Raw genomic sequence first — 21,536 nt, 5'->3', positions numbered from 1 at the left:
AAAATGCAATTGTTGTGAAAACTTGAAAAATCGGCCCTAATTAAATCGGACATGCCGATTAATCGGTCGACCTCTAGTACATACCCAAACCAAAAGCCATGGACTACAGGCAACATCCACACTGAGCTAAAGGCTAGAGCTGCCGCTTTCAAGGAGCAGGACTCTAACCCGGAATCTTACAGTGGGGCAAAAAAGTATTTAGTCAGCCACCAACTGTGCATGTTCTCCAACTGTGCATGTTCTCCAACTTAAAAAGATAAGAGAGGCCTGGAATTTTCATCATAGGTACACTTCAACTATGACAGGCAAAATGAGGGGGAAAAAAATCCAGAAAATCACATTGTAGGATTTGTAATGTAAGTATTTGCAAATTATGGTGGAAAATAAGAATTTGGTCAATAACAAGCTTATCTCAATACTTTGTTATTTACCCTTTGTTGGCAATGACAGAGGTAAAACGTTTTCTGTAAGTCTTCACAAGGTTTTCACACACTGTTGCTGGTATTTTGGCCCATTCCTCCATGCAGATCTCCTCTAGAGCAGTGATGTTTTGGGGCTGTTGCTGGGCAACACGGACTTTCAACTCCCTCCAAAGATTTTCTATGGGGTTGAGATCTGGAGACTGGCTAGGCCACTCCATGATCTTGAAATGCTTCTTACGAAGCCACTCCTTCGTTGCCCGGGCGGTGTGTGGATTTCTTCAAACCAAGCTGCTTACCTATTGCAGATTCAGTCTTCCCAGCCTGGTACAGGTCTACAATTTTGTTTATGGTGTCCTTTGACAGCTCTTTGGTCTTGGCCATAGTGGAGTTTGGAGTGTGACTATTTGAGGTTGTGGACAGGTGTCTTTTATACTGATAACAAGTTCAAACAGGTGCCATTAATACAGGTAATGAGTGGAGGACAGAAGAGCCTCTTAAAGAAGAAGTTACAGGTCTGTGAGAGCCAGAAATCTTGCTTGTTTGTAGGTGACCAAATACTTATTTTCCACCATAATTTGCAAATAAATTCATAAAAAAATCCTACAATGTGATTTTCTGGATTTTTTTTCTTCTCATTTTGTCTATCATAGTTGAAGTGTACCTATGATGAAAATTACAGGCCTCTCATCTTTTTAAGTGGGAGAACTTGCACAATTGGTGGCTGACTAAATACTTTTTTGCCCCACTGTAAAAAAAAATCCCACTATGCCCGCCGACGAATCATTAAACAGGCAAAGCGTCAATACAGGACTAAGATTGAATCGTACTACACCGGCTTTGACGCACGTCGGATGTGGCAGAGCTTGCAAACTATTACAGACTCCAAAGGGAAGCACAGCCGCAAGCTGCGCATTGATACGAGCCAACCAGACGAGCTAAATTACTTCTATGCTCGCTTCGAGGTAAGTAACAAGCAGACCAACATAGTGTTCTTGGGCACAGAGACTAAGGTAACCTGCCTAAATGACTACCGACCCGTAGCACTCACGTCTGTAGTCATGAAGTGCTTTGAAAGGCTGGTCATGGCTCACATCAACACTATTATCCCAGAAACCCTAGACCCACCCTAAATTCCATACCGCCCCAACAGATGATGCAATCTCTATTGCACTCCACACTGCCCTTTCCCACCTGGATAAAAGGAACACCTATGTGAGAATGCTATTCATTGACTACAGCTCTACAGACTACAGTTCAACACCATAGTGCCCTCAAATCTCATGACTAAGCTAAGGACCCTGGGACCAAACATCTTCCTCTACAACTGGATCCTGGACTTCTTGACAGGCCTCCCCCAGGTGGTACGGGTAGGTAACAACATATCCGCCATGCTGATCCTCAATACGGGGGAGCCTCAGGGGTGCGTGCTCAGTCCCCTCCTGTACTCCCTGTTCACTCATGACTGCATGGCACAACACCATCATTATGTTTTCCGATGACACAACAGTGGTAGGCCTGATCACCGACAACAACGAGACCGCATATAGGGAGGAGGTCAGAGACCTGACAGTGTGGTGCCAGGACAACAACCTCTCCCTCAACATGATCAAGACAAGGAGATGATTGTGGACTACAGGAAAAATAGGACCAAGCACGCCCCCATTCTCATCAACCTGCAGATGAACAGGTTGAGAGTGTCAAGTTCCTTGGTGTCCACATCACCAACAAACTATCATGGTCCAGACACACCAAGACAGCCGTGAAGAGGGCACGACAAAACCTATTCCCCCTCAGGAGACTGAAAAGATTTGTCATTCGTCCTCAGAAGGTTCTACAGCTGCACCAGTGCCTGGTACGGCAACTGCTCGGCCTCTGACCGCAAGGCACTACAGAGTTTAGCGCATACAGCCCAGTACATCACTGGGGCCAAGCTTCCTGCCATCCAGGACCTCTATACTAGGCGGTGTCAGAGAAAGGCCCTAAAAATTGTCAAAGACTCCAGCCACCCTAGTCATAGACTGTTCTCTCTCCTACCGCACAGCCAGCAGTACGGGAGCGCAAAGTCTTGGTCCAAAAGGCTTCTTAATAGCTTCTACCCCCAAGCAATAAGACTCCTGAACAGCTAATCAAATGGCTACCCAGACTATTTGCATTGTCCCCTCCCCACACACTTTTACACTACTGCTACTCTGTTTATTATCTATGCATAGTCACTTTAACTCCACCTATATGTACATATTACCTCAATTACCTCGACTAACCTGTGCCCCTCCACATCGACTCTGTACCGGTACCCCCTGTATATAGTCTCTCTATTATTATTTTACTGCTGCTCTTTAATTAAGTGTTATTTTTTACTTAACACTTATTTTTCTTAAAACTGCATTGTTGATTAAGGGTTTGTAAGTAAGCATTTCACTAAGTTCTACACCTGTTGTTTTCGGCACATGTGACAAGTAAAATTTGTTTTAGTTTTTTGGTGGAATGACCCTGTATCAAGGTATCCCCTCCCCTCCCCAATCACTACTAGATTCCTAATTGCGAGGAGCAGTGATGAGCCCAGACATGACGAGGTTGGGCCAGCCCTGTCGGCATGCTAGGGCAGTCCAGGTCTGACGAGTCAATGTCAGATCGAGGCAAGCAGCTTCTGCTTTGCACTTGAATAGTCAAGACATGACAAGCCGAGCTCGGTGGAGAGGAAACTGCATTCTGGGATAGCGCATAGTGGGGCAAGACCAATGCAACTGCTCACACTGAAGCAGTCCAGACATGACTCGTCAGCTTCCTTTGTACACAGCTGCACACAACTCATTTATGATATGATGACACGCCAAGCTCTGCCATAGGCCTACTTCCTACTTGGAGTATTGCCGTAGTCAATCTATTCTTTCTTAATCCATTCCTTCCTTTCTTGACATAATGTTGATATTTGACCATGTTATCATGCTTCTTTGACCCAAATACTGAAAACCATAGTCTGTTCCCTTTTTGTAAGCTGTTGAGTGTTATCCATGCTGCTGGTTGTGACCGACAGTGAGCATACATGCATGTAGCTTTTATAAATAAAGCTTATGTGCATTAGGCCATATTCTATACATATAATATATCTCCACTGTCACCATGATTAAGTCAGGTCTCATGAGAACGAAAAAGACTCAAGTTGCACTACATTCTCAAGCTTTGCTGCAAATATCGGCTAATGATGAAACACAAATGGCATCAAATGACAGTTGTCTCCAGCTTAATAAAATTCCTTGTTTCAAAAGGTAAAGTGACAGAATGTAGCAAATTTTCCTGAATGACTCCTGCTTTGCCAAATGTATTTTCTGTGTTTAGTAACCTTTGTTGATTAGATAATTGAGGGAACTACAACATGTCACTACAACACTACCTACAGTATGTGGTAAGTAAATACTAAGGCCCTGCCCTGAAACTTTTTGAAACCAACCTACCTGCATAACTATATTTAGGCTTGACTAAGTCGACTCAGGATCCAGTCAAGCCAGAATAATTCGTATGAGAAGAGGAAATGGGGAGTGCGAGGCCGTGTCAAGCAGTATGATGCTTGTCGAAGCTAAATAGAGAATATCTGCTGTGATTTGAATGGGCCTGGCTGTCTAAAACGATCTAATTCCTGCGCTGTGGTCGCACTCAGCCCCCTATCCACCCCACCCCGGCAACAAAGCATTAATCAATATGTACTTTTCAGTGAGGTAGAACTCACTGGACCGCCTATTGGTTTTATTTCGCATTGTTACAATGTATGCGTTCACAGAACACACTAACATACGGACTTCCAATCAAAAAATAACTATGTAGACACTATTCCTCTCCCCCTTTCTCGCCAGCCCCCCTCGAAAAATGTCCCTCCCTGCCTCCGAGCTAGTTGTGTGAATGTTCTCTGTCGCAACAAACATTATTTGAGCTCCTATGATGATAGCCATGGAACGTTACTTAAAAATAAATCACCTAGCTTCCCTCTCCGCCTTATCGCGCTCATCACAACGATGTTCGCCGTGGAATACTTTGCTATGATAATGTGTGGGACAAGCCAAAAGTGCTCGTTTGTGACCGAGTAGTCGGACCTTATTACAACTAAATGAAGCACGCTACACTGTAACTAGTGACAATTTACAGCAGAACAAAAACAAAACTCACCACGACTTCCGTTTGGTTTTGCACAATCCTGAATATTTACAGTTGTGCAATTCCTTTCTTCCTTTTTTCCACGTTCTTAACCCCAGCCCCTGTCTTCACACCCCAGGAACCAATAGTGTGTGTATGTGGGGTGGGGGGCCTGGGTGATATGAACGAACTGGGACAGACCGCCAATTTGGAGGCAACAGATCGCAAGTATGTTTATGTTAACGAATGACTAGAACGGTCCCAAAAATTCCTCAATGTTCCCGAGGGTGTTTCTAACAAATTGGTGTCTCTCCGTCTTCGTTGAGCATAGGGGGCGTGAATCCCACTGTTTATTCGCTGTATCCGGGCGGGTCAGCCGTATCTTTTAGTCCGCCATGTTGTCTGCATTAAGGAGGGATGGGAAGCAGAGAATTCCCAGTCCTGGCCCCTCCTCTCCCTCCATCCATAGCGCCGGTGCGACATCTGGCGGTGAATCTGTGACATCGTCACGAAACCGAGTCAACAACAGCAGCCCTATGCAGAAGAGCAGGAGTCCGCCATCTGGTCATGTCTATCACATAGGCTGCGTTTACACAGGCAGCCCATTTCGGATATAGATAATTTTCACTAATTGGTATATTGACCAATCAGATCTGAAAAATATCAGAATTAGGCTGTTTAAACAACGAAAATTGGACAGGCTTATTAATAGCTAATATACTGCCTGGGCACACAATCCCATTTAGTTTACAACAGCAGCTTGCTCTCAACATAGGCCAGTGGTGGTCACTAACCCTGGTCCTATTAGTGGGTGCAGCCTTTTGATCCAGCCCACTGAGCCCAGCACTACCATACCAGATTAAACGAATCAAGGTCTTGAGACTTGATGCTCAATTGATAAATTGAATCAGGTGTAGTGCTAGAACAAAAGCCTGCACTCTAATAGGACCATGGTTGGTGGGTGAAGCAGGCTTGACTAAAACTCTCAAACTTAACTCTGGACCACGAAGCCAGTTCCGCCACATTTAAAATAAGTTGTTCACCTCTAGTCGGGGACTGATTTAGCCCCGACACCAGGTGTGTGCAATTAATTATCAGGTAGAACAGAAGACTCAGGGTAAGAGTTGAGTACCCCTGTACTAGAATGTAAATGTTTCTCTTGACAACTTCAAAGTTCTAAGATGGAAAACAGTACTGTCCCAATCAGCTTTTTTTCTGTAAATGGTATCCATTTCTGGAACTTCAAGATTACTTTAAAACGTTTGCAAGATTTACATACATTTTACTGGAGGTTTCAAACCCAGCATCACACTGTTGCAATTCAATATTTATACAACACCTAAATTAACAAAAAACAATTACATTTCTGTCTGCACTAATATCAGTCAATATATTAAATTACAACACACTTTGTTAACATTGATTTTCCACACAGCAAAGTATCAGGTATAGGAATATGTTTATTACTAATTATGAATGAACAAGTCAATAATGCATATAACACTTGTAGTGAATAAATAAAATATACTGATATAGTACATGTATCTTGTATGAATATCTAAACAAGACCCATTCATTGAAGAACACCACTCTGGTAGAGAATGTGGAATGTGACTTACAAGTTCCATACAACTATTGTTGAATGGGAAAACATTTATTTTGGTACCGTTCACAAGACTGTAGGTGTCGTCCCCATATTGTCTTCTCATTTATGTAACCGGTCCTCAATTTCATTGTGTGTATTTTTACATATTTTGAGGTTTGTATGCATTTCAGTCTATGGGTGTTAGCTGTTGTTGAGCATGGGTCAGGATTTAATCTGGTGCGCAGCTGTTTGAGTGGTCAATGCAGAGAGACTAGTTTGAAGGGAGTAAAATAAAGAATGTGTGTTTGAGAGGCTAGCTCAGATGGCTAGGTTGGCGATGACAGCTCTGGTGAACTCGTCGCTTGTGGCATAGCCCCCCAGGTCTCCTGTGCGCACCTGCCACAAATGAAAGAGTAGTGTCATACACACACAGGCCTGGTTTCCCCAAAATCAGCTTAAGGCTGCTCATCCTTTGGGAAACTAGGCCCTGGTCCATTCCCGGAAAGACAATGGTACTCACAAATATACACACAAAACATGACTAGTGTGTAAGAGAGCCTTTTTCACCACCAAACTCAGACACACATAAATAGGGTAGAGGAATATTAGCTTATGTTGAAGCAACTCAAGTCCATGGTCGTATGTATGTATTTACTCAGAAAACAGTTAACGACCAAACATACTAAATAAGAATGGATGACTCAGGAATCTACATTTATGGCTAGCGTAGTCTATGTTGGTCTTTCAACAGATGCTGCACCACTCATCCTACGCCTGGAAAACACAACAATGCGAGATTAAATCACACCTTTGATGACATTTTTTGTTGTTGAGAAAACAGGCCAACACAAACATTTCCCCATCTTTTATTCTTCAGTATTTGACCATGATAATATGACATAAGCCAATACATTTGAAGTCCCAATGACTGACTGACACATGCCAGTCTAAGTCTCTAATAGAAATGCTACCACTGAGATCAGCAACATAACCAATATATAATTTAATGGACTTTTGGCACAAAGTCCAAAGCCAAAGTGAACTCAGGCAAGGCTGGTCGTAGGCTCGAGTTACAGTGGCTTGTTCGTTTGCAAATTTAATGATGAAAGAGCTTTGCCTGACTGAACAGCCAAACACGATGGATCTCCAAGGTCACAACTCCAGCAAAAAGCTACCTAGATATTGACCTCTACGATACACATTATGTGCGTTTTACAGCATACACAGTGAACAAATTATTAAGATTTATTTTTAGTCACTAGTGATGACTAGAGTATGCAGATGAGCGACAATTCATAATTAAAAGGTTCTATGAAGCTAGCTACAAATACCAAACGGTGAAATTGGCTAACGTGTTAGCATCCCTGCTAACGCAACAATATCAAAACATTGATTGTAGATTCTGAAAAATGTCACCCATCTCAGGAATGACCTCTACATCCTGCCTCCTTTAAGACAGTGGTGCTGATATGTGTTCGTGAGAAACTTCCATGTTTATGATGACTCAGTGGAAACCAGTGCAGTTTTAAAAAAACATTTTTTACAGCAACTAAAACAGTCTTAACCTGACTGTGCACGTAATTAAAGGTTGTGATTGAAAAGGCCAGTTAAAAAGGATACTGGAAGATTCTGGCAATTAAGCTGTTTTTCTACTTACCCAGAGTCAGACGAACTCATGGATACCATTTTTGTCTCTGCGTACAGAATGAAGGCAGTTAGAGTAGTTTCAAGAGCCAATGCTAACTAGCGTCAGCGCAATGACCGAAAGTCTACAGCTACGGTAGTCTACGCATATGCTACCACGGTAGCCTGGACTCCAAGCCAAGAAAAGTCTGCACATAGAGTCAAAGGGCTATGAACGACGTACTGTATATGCCTAGCACGACTCAGGACTGTGAAATGGCAGGCCAGATATCCATTGATACAGTGCTGTGGTAGAGATTTCTCACTCGCTTTGGCGTCGGTGAATTGTCCCCGTGGCTCGAAACCTGCTTGACCAATACTGCTGAATAACACACGGCCCCGACCGGTATGGACTGCGAGGCTGGACTAGTGGAGGTCAATGTAATATAAGATCATATGCTTGTCCACACAGAGACAATGAAACAGCTCAGAGAGAGAAGAGGAAGAGTTGGAGTGGAGGGAAAGAGAGTTAGCTGACAAATAGGAGAGTAGACTATAGGGAGTTAGTAGAGCCGACAAAAACAGAGAAGATTCTAGAACAGCTTATAGAAGAGTGCAGCCAACAGCAGAGGCAGTACAAAAGAACAGGCTGACATGGAGGAAAAGAGAGAAGCAAGAAACGGCACCAAGCAGGGGGTGCTCAGTTGGAGAAAGGGTTCCACAAGGAAAAGACTGGGAGAAAATAGAAGTCCACAGCATAAATGGACGATTTTGGTAAAAATAAATTTTAAAAAAATGACGATAATTATCTGCTTTGGCCAATAATTTTTGAATTTGAGTAAGAGAGAAAAACAAAATAGAGGATACGCCGAGCGCGTAAAGAGGAATATGAAAAGAAAGCGGAGGGGAGAGCTGCCAAGAGTGACGTAAGTGTTAGTTTAGTGGGAAAGTGAGCAAAAAAGTTAGTGGGGTAAAGTTTAGGGAATGTGGCAATATTGGGTTCAATATATCCAAATTATATTTGGTTGGCCGTCCAGTTTACAGAAAAGGGCAGGGCGTTCAGGGGATCGGGACTTCTTTAGCACATGGGTCGGTGGCGGAGGTTCCCCACAACGGCTTGCACAAAGTCCCCGGTCGTGCTGTAACCGCCCAGGTCTCGCGTCCGCACCTGGGACACACACACACACACACACACACAGGGTGCAGGGGAAGAGGAGGAGCAAAGGAGATGGAAAAGGGGAGGGTACTTCAGGCACTAGTGGACTGACAAACACCATACTTCACACATTCAGATAACCCGTCCTTCAAAACTCAAATTGAAATAGCACACTTTGCCCACATTCAAACCACAAAGGCCGGTCTGTCGAACAGAAATCATTCCCCTACACTCCTTCTGCAAAAGTACACCTTCTGTGCCATGGCTGACATGACAGAGCCATAGCTTAGCATACTGGTGTTTTGACCCATGTGCCTCCCTAAGAACCATGGTATTAGTTTGGGTTAGTGTTGCTGCTATTAGTGCAAATAAGGGCTGGGACGCACACCACAGTTAGTAGGATCTTTGTTACCAGTCAGTTTCTATGGTTACAGAGCTGTGTTCCGTCACCTCACTGTGCCGGCTGAGAACAAGGACAATGTTTAGCAGGACACACAGAGGGGTGTATACGACACCACCCACGTCAACATGCATAATCAAAAGGCTCTCTCACACACACACGGGTTATCGATTGTTAGGTGTAATTTCATGGCTAAATGCAATTTGAGAGTCATGAATTGATGTTTGGATCTGAGTATTTCTCTTTACACTTTGACAATTTTCTTATTTTTTTTAATTGATCCACAAAATGCATGGACAAATATGTTATGTTGCAAGAACACTTCTTAACCATTGAACTTTAGAATTAGTCATACTGTATACATTTAGACAAACACTCACTCCCAAACATACACATTTGCATGCACACAAACCAATAAGATTGAACAGGATGTTGATACAATAGTCACACACACACTCTTACCTTGCCCTGTTTGATGACCTTCCTGACAGCATCTGACACCATATTGGAGTGGTATTCCAGACTGTAACACAAAACAGTCAGTTGAGATTGTGTGCGCGCTCAGACACACACACTACACGCACACACTACACTTCCCATTGGAAGCAGTGCCCACTCACTTGAGGTGATGGAGCATGTTGGCAGCACTGAGCAGCATGGCCGTGGGGTTGGCGATGTTCCTGCCTACAGCCTGGGCAAAGGGGTGCCGAGCTCCCTAAGAAGGAGAGGAAATGTTTATTTTCAGGCTATTTTACACATGCTTATTGTAGCACTATACTGACGGTTGAATGTCTAATGTAACAAGTGTATGATTGCAGCTGACTGGTTAAGATGGATCTCCGGCAGACAGACACTCACGGTCTCAAACACGGCGTACTCGGCGCTGTAGCTCTCTCCTGGCACCACTCCTGCCCCACCGACCAGCCCAGCGGCCAGGTTGTCAATGATGTTGCCATAAAGGTTGGGCATCACCAGCACGTCAAACTGGTATGGGTTCTGGACCAGCTACAGAGAGAGGGTGCATATTTGAGTGAGAGACAGAGAGAGAGAAAGAGACAGAGCGCAAGAGAGAGAGCGAGGCATACCTGCATGCAACAGTTGTCTATGATGATGTTCTCATATTTGATCTTGGGATACAGCTCTGCCACCTCAGCACAGCACTGTAGGAACAGGCCATCTGCAAGCTTCCTGTAGAAAGACAGAAGGAGACTAAATCAGATGTACATTCTACATGTCAGTGCAATGGTGCTGTAACGTACCTAAAGCCATTTGAATTTAAAAAAATAAATAATTAACAGCTACACAAACACTGTGTTTCTGATTCCACGTGTCGATCCGGGACCACCTACGTCCACCATCCTTAGCAGGGATTGACATTCATTTAAGTTATTGTTACATTTATTTTACGCCTGTCATTTGGGCAAGGAGGACAGACTTTTGTCTGAAAGCTCCAGTCGCTTCACAACACACACACACAAAAAAAGTCTAACACCATGCGCCAAAAAGGGGCCTGAAAATTGTGTTGTATGATGTAAGGAACCACTTTACAAAATAACATTTATCATCATCATACAGAGAATCAGGACAAAAAGTTATCACGGTATTAACCCATTTTGGTCAATAACGATAAATATCCTAAATATATATATTTTTAATGCAGTTGCTTTCCATTAGTGGCAGGGCTCTAGCTTGACTTTTTCCAGCGCCAAGACAGACATGAAAGAAGTTAGCCATTTCATCTAACATGTTCAGGGAATGCATGTTGAATATTTTGATGTGCAACAATAGGATTCAGAATAAGCAGATTTCTGCATCTTTATTAAAAATGTTTTGCATATTGGCTACAGGTTACATAATTCACCACCTGAGGAAGTGGGAATTCAAAACACATTAGCTAGATTTCTAACCGTAAATATATTGTTGCTAGATAGCTATGTAATTGATCTAAGAGTAAATTCAATGTCCAAATTCTTTTTTATTTTTCACCCCATTGGCAGGCCGAATAGGCTACTTGATGTCTTCACCGCAAACGGCGTGCTCCGCTCCGACCTGCGCATCATCTCAATACAAATGCTGTATAATGGTGCTATTTCCTCAAGATCGAGTGTCGAGAAAAAAAAAAAATTATACTCTGAGACTAGCTGAGACTCCCCTCTCTAACAGCATTTATACATGCTAATAGCTAAATAGATGTCGGCTCGGGTATTCGAACCAGCAACCGCTCAGCTCTAACCACAAGGCAACATGCCGCCTTAGTTTACTACAGAGACAACTAGGAAGACTAGGCTATATGGTTTTAATTGGCTCTCTCCTCGAGCAACGGTACATGACTGTACAAACCCTGTTTGCTGACCAAAAAGTAGCTGCAACTGGGCAAATAACTCACTAACTAGCAAGGAATATCAACAACCCGCCTCAGGGTTTGAGCTCAAAAGTGCATCTCGTGACCACAGGTGATTAAAAAACCCTTGTACCTCAATGCAATTCAATAATTCTACTCATGCGCTTTGCAGAGATAGGAAAAACAGTGTGCAACATCGTCTCCAGAGGAAAATTTGATCAGAGTAATTGTTTGATAGTGATTGTGTGTTATTTTTTTTACTTGTCCATTCAAACAACTTAATCTATATTCTGCTTGCCCCACAATTATATATATTTTTTTACTTGTCCCGGACAAGAGGGCAAGTGTTAATGTCGAGCCCTACATAAACAGTTGGGTTGGCTGTAGTTGGATTGATGTGTAGAAGCCTTTAAAATGAGGTTGCTTATTTGGCAGCGAGACTCACATGATGTTGGCCTTGTGGACCGCCGTGACCTTGCTGCGACCCTTCTTGGTGGCGTAGTCGAAGGCAAACTTGGCGATGCGCCGAGACTTCTCCCTAGTGATGATCTTCAGACATTCAATCACTCCAGGCACGCTCTGAGACAGAGAGCACAGTTCAGACCAGGACACACTTCCATCTGACCATGTTTTGACCATGGTGTTGGAGAGCTTAAATGTGATAATTTTCTGCCCAGTGTACACAGGCACACGGCGATGTGGACTGGAGCTTGATTTGGCCTCTGCATGCCTCCGGAGACTCTGCAACTGCGTCAAACCCTCCAATACGAAGCCTCTGCCCACATTTTGGGATCTACCACAAATTGGCTTTTAGCGGTGTGAATGTTGAAATGAAATTGGGATCCTTAACGTTAAGATAAATCCCTAACCGATTTCAATTTCCGTTGGAGTGCGAGGCTCAACTTCTCCCCTGTTTAGTTTCCCTGGCTACCACACTGAACAGCATGAAGCAAACCCGTGCACAGATACTGTGTGACAGTGTGAGAGCGAAGTGTTGCATCTCGCTCATCTCAATGTCCTAGTCCATTCATTGATGATAGGCCCTGCTTTACTGAAGTTGTGAGCCCAAAAATAGCAAGGTACAGCATTTCATTGCGAGAGACAGCTTTGGACTGCCAATAGATAGGTCTAGTGCACGGTTCTGACTAGCTGCCTGGTGGCCGACCTTCCTATACTGTACACCTCCCCTCTCTCCACCCTCGCTAGCTCGCCATGAAAGATGCAAGTGTTTGTGTTCTCGGAAGTACCCCAACTAATCAGTGTCCCCCATTCCAAAAAATACTGAATCTTACGAGTCGATTCCTGGCGGAATAGAATCTGAAGACTCATAAATGGGAGTCGATACCGGGAGTCAACGAAACAATTATTTTGGAATCTATTCTCCACCACGTCATCATTGTTAACAGTAGGAAAAATGGCAGAGAAAGTTAAATAGTACTTTTAGAAGTTAAATGAGAAGTAAAAGCAAACTGAGGTGGAATTGAGGTACAGTAATGGTAGTACAGCTGCAATGCTTAACCATCTGAAAGAGACACACCGTGTGACCCTAACGGTTGCCAGCAGCACAGCTGCATTGTAAATTCTATACATTTTTCTTAACGTTTTAACAGAAAAAAGTAGCGCCCGCTTTACTTAAAGTAACTAATATTATTACTCAAACTTGAAAAGTAATGTTACAGTAATAATATTACTTTTGAGTAACATTAATGTAACGCATTACTTTTGAAACACGTTACACCAACACTGGTTGTGATAGATGATTTCATCTAAAAATGTGTGTATTACCCATACAACAAACTTAAACATGGTTAGATTTCAAATGCGGACTGGGTCAACTGGTTTTACCTAGCCAGGCAGGGTGAGTGGCGATTTCCATTTAGGACCAAAGAAACTTCATCCACCTAACACCCTTGTCGAGCTGAAACCAACACACCCATTTGTTGTGACAGTGTGTGGTGATGTACCTCGTGCTCCAGAGAGCTATACTCTCCCTCAGTCTGCTCTCGGATGATGACCAGGTCCAGGTTGTTGTGGCGGGTGCTGTAGCCGGGCAGGCTGTTCACGTGTACCACGTTTGCAAACAGGTCCAGCCTACGCCTGAGCAGAGCACAGGAGGGAGAGGCTCACTAATAAGGACAGCCAGCCACACACTAAGAGATCTCATTAAAATATTCATTTATTGTGTTGGATTCATGCTAGCGCTAGATCTAATATGGACTTACCTAATCTTCATCTCGAAGCCAGCCAGCTCCCCTTTGAACTCCATGGGGGTGTTAATCTTTCCTACACACACGGAGAAAAGAAAAACACTCAGTCAGAACACACTGATATGGTAAAAGCAGACAAAAGGAAGCAAATCCCCAACAGGGGAGACAAGTTAGTTACCTTTCATTGCCACCCTGTTGGTCTTCATGGAGGCCAACACCTGCTCCAGCTTCTCGTCGCTGTCCATGTGCTGCACCTCACTTAGGTGGAACTCCTCAAACTCCACTGGGACGTCACCCGCCTGGAGAGAGAGATGGAGGGAAGGAAGGAAGGAAAGAGAAAGGCAGGGTTAAGGGTGGAACCAAGGAGATAAGACAAGGGGACGAGAAACAGGATGGAAATAGAGGATGGATGAATGAATAAATAAATAAATAAAGGAGTGAGCGAATGAAGGCAGGCCCCCCAAAAATTGTCAAAGACTCCAGTCACCCAAGTAATAGACTGTTTTCTCTACCACCGCACAGCAAGTGGTACCGGAGCGCCAAGTCTAGGTCCAAAAGGCTTCTACCACCAAGCCATAAGACTGCTGAACAATTAATCAAAAATGGCCACCCCCACCCCCTGCTACTCACTGTTTATTATCTATGCATAGTCACGTTACCCCTACCTACATGTACAAATGACCTCAAATAACCTATAGCCCTGCACATTGACTTGGTACCAGTACCCCCTGTATATAGCCTCATTATTGTCATTTTATTGTGTTACTTTTCTTAACTCTAATTCTTGAACTACATTGTTGGTTAAGGGCTCGTTAGTAAGCATTTCACGGTAAGGTCTACACCGGTTGTATTTGGCACGTGTGACAAATAAAATGTTATTTGATTTGAATGGACTATAAACATTATGAATTAGTCTTGCATATTCAGTTATCAATGAACACAGAAAGTATTGGATTGAGCTCAGAGCATGCTTGGCGCATGGTGCTGGCAATAGTGAATTCCATTCCCACATGGGCCACATAATGTGTGTATTGACTGCTGAGACAGGGTCACAAGCATGGGGGTGAGGTGGGGTGTAATAGCATACCTGGAGGAGAATGTGCTAAGGAGATGAGTCCGCTATATGTCAACAGAGGGACGACACATCCACACCAATCTGCACTCTCAGTCAAACTGTCACTCCAGGTCAGCCTTGAGAAAGTGGAGCCACCATAATGTACATACCTTGAACACCTCCTTGACAGCAGTCATCAGTTCAGGTCCTACTCCGTCCCCGGGCACCATGGTGACTTTGAATGTGGCGTCGGCACGGGCCGGGGGTGCCTCAGGCCCACCCAGACTGGCGGTCATATTGAGGGACCGGGCAGCCAGCTGCTGCCACCGCGGACCAATGCCAGTAAGGCCCTAGACCAGGACACAATAGTTAATTAGGTCCACTGTAGAAAGTAAGCATAATCACATGGTCTTGTTGTCGTTATAGCTAATGTGTCTTATCTGCCAGTGGCTATATTCTTTAAAAAAAATCTTTCTATAAACATTTTGGATATGCTTGGTTGGTCATTTTCAACATACTTTCGTGTCGTCTTCATCAACAAACCACATACCTAAACACACTTTCATTCTAAATGTAAAAATGTTGGCATGAACAGAGACTGTCACGTAGAATGTACGTCACGATTATCAGACAATTACAGACTTTAACTAGCTAGCTAACCCTGCTTTCACAATGTCGAAAAGCTGTTGCGTACCATTTTGTTTGAACAATAGGAGAAAGAGACCACCAAATCAAGTTTAATCAACTGCCCAAGGACCAGGTTAGACAAACCTCTTGATTTCAGGCTATTACGGTGTGATGAAGTAAAGCTGTGGGCTCCAGTTACTTATAACATGTGTGTTCGAAGCACTGCATCACTGGTAAGTTAGTCACACTTGTTTGTATCCAACTAGTTAAAACTTTCTAAGGCTAGGGGGCAGTATTTTGACATCCGGGTGAAAAGCGTGCCCAAAGTAAACTGCCTGTTACTCAGGCCCAGAAGCTAGGATATGCATATAATAGATAGTAGATACTATAATAGATTGGTTTAGAAAACACTCTAAAGTTTCTAAAACTGTTAAAATAATGTCTGAGTAAAAAAAGGTCATAGGATTTCCCAATGGTTCCATGGGAAGCCCTATTTGAGGAACCTGGTTGCAGTTCCTGTGGCTTCCACTAGATGTCTTCAGAAATTGTTCAATGTTTTTCTTTTGAGAAATGAAGAAGTAGGGCTATTCATTCCATGTGTCACTCTGAAGGTCCCTACTATTTTGGTGCGCGTGAACAGGAATGCGCTTCACGTTGTTTTTATCCGGTATTAGAAACAGTTTATTCCGTCTTAAATTTTATTGATTATTTACATTTTAGGAATACCGGAGGTTGGATTAGGAACGTTGTTTGAAATGTTTGGACCAAGTTTACAGGTAACTTATTAGATACTTTGTAGTCATGTTGGGCGAGTTGGAACCGGTGTATTTCTGAATCAAACGTGCCAAATAAAAATTGACATTTTGGGGATATAAAGAAGGATTTATTATTTTTTTTAAACGACCATTCGTTGTGTCACAGACATTTGGGATTGCAAAAACAATTAGATCTTCAAAGGCATTTATTATATGGTTATTTCTGACTTTTGTGTCGCACCTGCCTGGTTGAAAAATGATTTTCATGTGTTTGTATGCAGGGCGCAGTCCTCAGATAATCGCATGGTCTGCTTTCGCCGTAAAGCCTTTTGAAAGCTGACACAGCGGCTGGATTAACAAGAAGTTAGGCTTTATTTTGATGTATAATCGATCCCGCTAAAGGGATTGGCGCGTGAAGGGATCCATGAGAGGTTTTAACTTGCAGTAAGGACTAGTGATATGTATCCGTCAAAATAACAGCTATAATATTCTTCTGCATTTGGAAATGTATGCAAAACTGGAGTTTCCACCAAGTAGGTGTAGATATGGCAATAGGCTACTTTGGGACATTTGGCAGGGTTGTCTCCCCAGCTGGTCGCCGGCAAGTTGAAAGGACATTGAGCATTTGGGAAGTATTCAGACCCCTTGACTTTTTCCATATTTTGGTACATACAGTATTATTAGAAATGTTTTTTTCCCCTCAATATATACACACAATACCCCATAATGACAAAGCAAAAACAGGTTTAGATTTTTTGAAAATGTATTTTAGGGTCTGAATACTTGTAAATAAGGTAGTTCATTTTTATTTACTTTTTACTTTTTTTAAAATCCATTTTAGAATAAGGCTGTAACGTAACAAAATGTGGAAAAAGTCATAGGTCCAGAATACTTTTCGTATGCACTGCATAGGCAAGCCAACAAGAATCAACTTTTCTAAATACTTAGACCAAACAAAAATATAAAACATGTAATGCAGTGGTTTCATGAGCTGAGCTAAAAAGATACACAAAAAGCTTATTTCTCTGAAATTGTGTGCACAAATTTGGTTACATCCCTGTTAGTGATAATTTCTCCTTTGTCAAGATAATCCATCCCCTTGACAGGTGTGGCACATCAAGAAGCTGATTAAACAGCATCATCATTCAACAGGTGCACCTTGTGCTGGGGACAATAAAAGGCCACTAAAATGTGCAGTTGTCATGACAACACAATGCCGCAAGTTAAGGAAGCATGCAATTGGCATGCTGACTGCAGCAATATCCACCAGAGCTGTTGCCAGAGAATGTAATGTTAATTCCTCTACCACAAGACGCCTTCAACGTCGTTTCAGAGAATTTGGCAGGACGTCCAACCAGCCTCACAACCGCTGGCCATGTGTATGGGGTCGTGTGGACGAGAGGTTTACTTAAGTCAACATTGTGAACAGGGTGCCCCATGGTGGAGGCGGGGTTATGGTATGGGCCGGCATAAGTTACAGACAACAAACACAATTTTATTTTAAATCAATGGCAATTTGAATAAACAGAGACACCGTGACGAGATCCTGAGGCCCATTGTTGTGCCATTCATCTGCCGTCAGTCATGACCTTATATTTCAGCATGATAATGCACAGCCACAAGTTGCAAGGATCTGTACACAATTCCTGAAAGCTGAAAATGTCCCCGTTCTTCCATGGCCTGCATACTCACCAGACATTGAGCATGTTTAGGATGTTCTGGATCAACGTGCATGACAGCATGTTCCAGTTCTCGCCACTATCCAGCATCTTCGGGCAGCCATTGACGAAGAGTCAGACGACATTCCACAAGCCACAATCAACAGTCTGAACAACTATGCGAAGGAGATGTGTTTCGTGCTGCATGAGGCAAATGGTGGTCACACCAAATACTGACTGGTTCTCTGATCCACGACCCAATCTTAATTTTTAACTTCTACAGGATTGGTCTCCCTATACCGTGACGGTTGATGCTAACGTACGCTAATGTGACCTTGTAAGTAACAGCAAACTTTCCAGGACATAGACATGTCTTGTATGGGCAGAAAGCTTAAATTCTTGTTAACCTAACTGCACTGTCCAATATACAGTAGCTATTACAGTGAAAAAATACCATGCTATTGTTTGAGGACTGCGCACAACAACAACTTTATCACGGCAACTGGTTTGATACGTACACATCTGAAGGTAAATAATGTACTTATATTCAGTAATCTTTTTCTGATTTGTCATCCTGAGGGTCCCAGAGATAAAATGTAGCACAGTTTTGTTTGATAAAATCAATTGTTATATTCAAATATAGGAACTGGGTTCTACAGTTTGAACCCCTGCCGTCTCTGGCTCCACACCCACCCCGCCCGGCTATCTAGATGTGTGAAAGTTAGCGTATAAGCTAATGATCCATCATGTATGACATTCCTGGGAGTATGTAAACTTACAAAAATGATATGGTAATACAAAATAAATGTTCTCTATAGTTATGTACTTGAAAAATGTATAAATTGACCAATTCGACACATTTGGGAAGACTTGATACAAAATAGTGTGCAGTATTGCAATCCTTCACTGGATCGACAGTGCTGCCATCTAGTGGCCAAAATCTAAATTGTGCCTAAAATGCAATATTAGATTATGGCCTTTCTCAAAGATGGGGGAAAAAAGAAAAGAGAACATACGTTTTTTTATTTTATGATCTTTTATCAGATCTAGTGTTTTATTCTCCTACATTAATTTTACATTTCCACAAACTTCAAAGTGTTTCCTTTCAAATGATTTCAAGAACATGCATATAATTGCTTCAGGCCCCGAGCTACAGGCAGTTAGATATGGGTATGTCATTTTATGCGAAAAATTGAAAAAAAGGTTTAGATCTTTAGGAGGTTTTAAGCTGTCTGTGACCAACAGATGCATATCTGTATTCCCAGTCATGTGAAATCCATAGATTCGCGTCTAATTAATTTGTTTAAATTGACTGATTTTCATATATGAACTGTAACTCAGTAAAATCGTTGACATATAGTTACGCGGCATATCTAAGAGTAGCAAATTAGATTAATTTATCTCGCTAGCCAGCCAGCTAACATCAGCTTACGCAAGTATAATGTGATAGCTTTACTCTCTGTGTTAGCAGGTCGGGTAAGAAATTAGTGGCAGAATAAGTATTATGCAAATAATTTGTTGTTGTGACAGTAAAGTATGTTAATAAAGACATGTGAGGCTACTGAGAAGGTTAATTGAAGATGACCAACAAAAAAAAAATGTCAGTTTACTTAGGATGCTGCCAAAGTTAGGCTAATTACATGGGAGTAACAGGAGTACCCTACTGCTGTACACCTACTCAGGGTGTGGTCACGTTTAGCACATTTTTCATGACACTGACATGCGTAATGAAAAATAGCTTAATAGCCTACGTGATAGGCTCATGTTTTACCAGTACTGCATTACCCCCAATACTTATTTGCCAGTAGGCTACTCAGTACTGGACCATAACTGTACTGACTTTCACCCCTGGGTTTAACCTACTAACCTAATATGCCAGACATACACTACACGATTTTGCAACGTTTATGCAGTCCCAGACTAATTTTCACGATCGAGGTGAAATCCTATGAATTTGGGCTAGGATCAGTATGTCGGGACTCGCTTAGTTTGACTTGGCTAAGGACGCACCGATGATGGCTGTTCCATTTTCCAGACCCCTGTTGGATGTCCAGATAATTTTCTGACATGTCAGAAGTGTTGGTCATGTATCTTGTAGAATGAGCAGTGCTACGACGCAATTGGGCAAGGACCGCTGCCAATAGCATTTAGCATTTAAGACCAAAACAATGATAGCGAAGAGAATAGCGACAACACCCACCGTGTGGACAGAGATGATTGGAAGACAGATTAGTAGATTAGTGGAGCTGTGGAGAACGCGGCTGCCTTTTAAATGGGGCAGTTCATTTGACATGGTGTCACGGATGAGCGGCGTTGACTAATTGTAAACTATTCATTGGTCCTTAAGTGAAACCTCCACCCACATGGAGCATGCAAAACTAACTCCACCAAAAATATATGAATTAATATTATGAAATTAAGTCCATATTCTGAGCCTCTGACTCTCTTTATGTTTCTCCACACTAATAAAAGCAGCTCACTGTTTGCGTATCTGCATTTTTTTCCTCTGACAACTAAGAAAACGCGGGGGGAGAGGAGCGGGGGTTTAACTTGACTAGGTTATTATCTTAGCGTAACGTGAGCACCCACGTTCTGGGTTTGAAGATGGGATGAAAGGTTTGGGACTGGGAAATGTGAGCACGTTCAAGTTGTTCAAATTGTACAAATCGTGTAACGTTACTAGTGTATGCCCTGCATAACTGAAGCTGTGGTCTGAAGCTGATAACCATGAGACATCAATCTGTTAGCAGGTTGTTCATTGATACGTTGTTAGATTGCTGATTAACGTTAGTGACAACATTCAATGGCATGTGAATGCGACAACCATCCAATTTCAACCTGGATGCGTATCTTAGTTAGCTAGGTAGCCGTATCGTACTAGGAGCTAGCCAGCTATGGACATTATCCTGTCGCATTACCATTGGTGACTAACGTTATAAACTGCTTAATATAAATTCCCCTAACAAAACAATGGTAGTCCTCAATAACACATACGAAAAGATTTGTCCACAATTTGATGACTGTAAACATCATCTACCGACTCACCTTGGCCAATGTTACAACGCTTCCTCTCAAGGCGGCAGCCATCATGATCCAGAAAGAATGTGGAGGAAATGAATTCTTCTTCGAGGTTTAAGCGCAGTTGGCATCCAATAAATGTTGTATTACCGCCACCTACTACACTGGAGTACAATTTCCTTACACTTTGGTTGAAAAAATAAATAAACAAATACCCTACCATCTAACGCTACACTCACAAAAAAACTTACTCCACTAATTAAATCTATTTAGTCCTACCTCAGGCCAACCACCTGAAAGGATGGGACACCACCACTTAACACACCCTGTAACTCCTCTGATGTCAAGTCTCGCACACCCAAATACATCTCTGCAGCTGCCACCACAACCTCCATTTTCTGTGACTTACGTTCCATCCCTGCAGTAAAGTTGATAACCATTGCTATAATTGCTAAAAATCCAATCTTACTGAAATGTATCACTTGTTGGCCTATCCCTTTGTACTGGTACAGATCTACTACTCACACCACTCCTCTCACAGCCCTTCCCCCTTGACCCATCTTCC

General features: G+C 42.6%; 2 protein-coding genes across 7 annotated transcripts in view; both read right to left on the bottom strand.

Annotated features, from left to right (window-relative positions):
• The window catches only part of LOC110493993 (receptor-type tyrosine-protein phosphatase alpha), a 45,658-nt gene extending 40,442 nt beyond the window's left edge, over positions 1-5,216 (bottom strand). For 2 of the 4 annotated variants that reach the window (XM_021568641.2, XM_021568645.2), the window contains exon 1: positions 4,581-5,212. The gene's annotated coding sequence lies outside the window, so the exon portion shown is untranslated. Of the gene's footprint in view, positions 1-4,580 lie in introns of all 4 variants that reach the window. The other 2 variants (XM_021568643.2, XM_021568644.2) reach the window with 2 other exon arrangements.
• Positions 5,217-5,989: 773 nt separating this feature from the next.
• On the bottom strand, positions 5,990-21,148 carry idh3b (isocitrate dehydrogenase (NAD(+)) 3 non-catalytic subunit beta). 3 transcript variants are annotated; one of them, XM_036949991.1, is made up of 12 exons: positions 20,999-21,148; positions 15,084-15,263; positions 14,038-14,158; positions 13,875-13,935; positions 13,617-13,749; positions 12,098-12,231; positions 10,397-10,499; positions 10,170-10,316; positions 9,932-10,026; positions 9,774-9,834; positions 8,798-8,923; positions 5,990-6,528 (listed from the first exon to the last, which is right to left on the bottom strand). In XM_036949991.1, exons 1-11 carry the CDS (start codon positions 21,041-21,043, stop codon positions 8,834-8,836), a joined length of 1,170 nt encoding a protein of 389 aa, XP_036805886.1. In that variant the 5' UTR covers positions 21,044-21,148; the 3' UTR covers positions 5,990-6,528; positions 8,798-8,833. The 3 variants fall into 3 exon arrangements, with proteins under 3 accessions (XP_036805886.1, XP_021424315.1, XP_021424314.1); XM_021568640.2 differs by lacking the exon at positions 8,798-8,923; XM_021568639.2 differs by lacking the exon at positions 5,990-6,528 and having other exon boundaries at positions 6,983-8,923.
• Between the last annotated feature and the right edge of the window lie 388 nt (positions 21,149-21,536).

Source organism: Oncorhynchus mykiss, chromosome 17 (genome assembly GCF_013265735.2).
Source record: "Oncorhynchus mykiss isolate Arlee chromosome 17, USDA_OmykA_1.1, whole genome shotgun sequence".
In the NCBI taxonomy this organism is placed as follows: Eukaryota; Metazoa; Chordata; class Actinopteri; order Salmoniformes; family Salmonidae; genus Oncorhynchus; species Oncorhynchus mykiss.
Note: the sequence above shows the minus strand (reverse complement) of the source record. Positions and strands in the feature narration are given on the sequence as shown.

Bases quoted from the DNA above. Each gene is read 5' to 3' on its own strand.
- idh3b (XM_036949991.1), bottom strand. From the start codon at position 21,043: ATGATGGCTGCCGCCTTGAGAGGAAGCGTTGTAACATTGGCCAAG. The intron at 10,317-10,396 runs GTATGCCTCGCT...CTCTCTCTGTAG, and splicing joins TAGACAACTGTTGCATGCAG to CTGGTCCAGAACCCATACCA. The intron at 10,027-10,169 runs GTGAGTGTCTGT...TCTCCTTCTTAG, and splicing joins AGTACGCCGTGTTTGAGACC to GGAGCTCGGCACCCCTTTGC.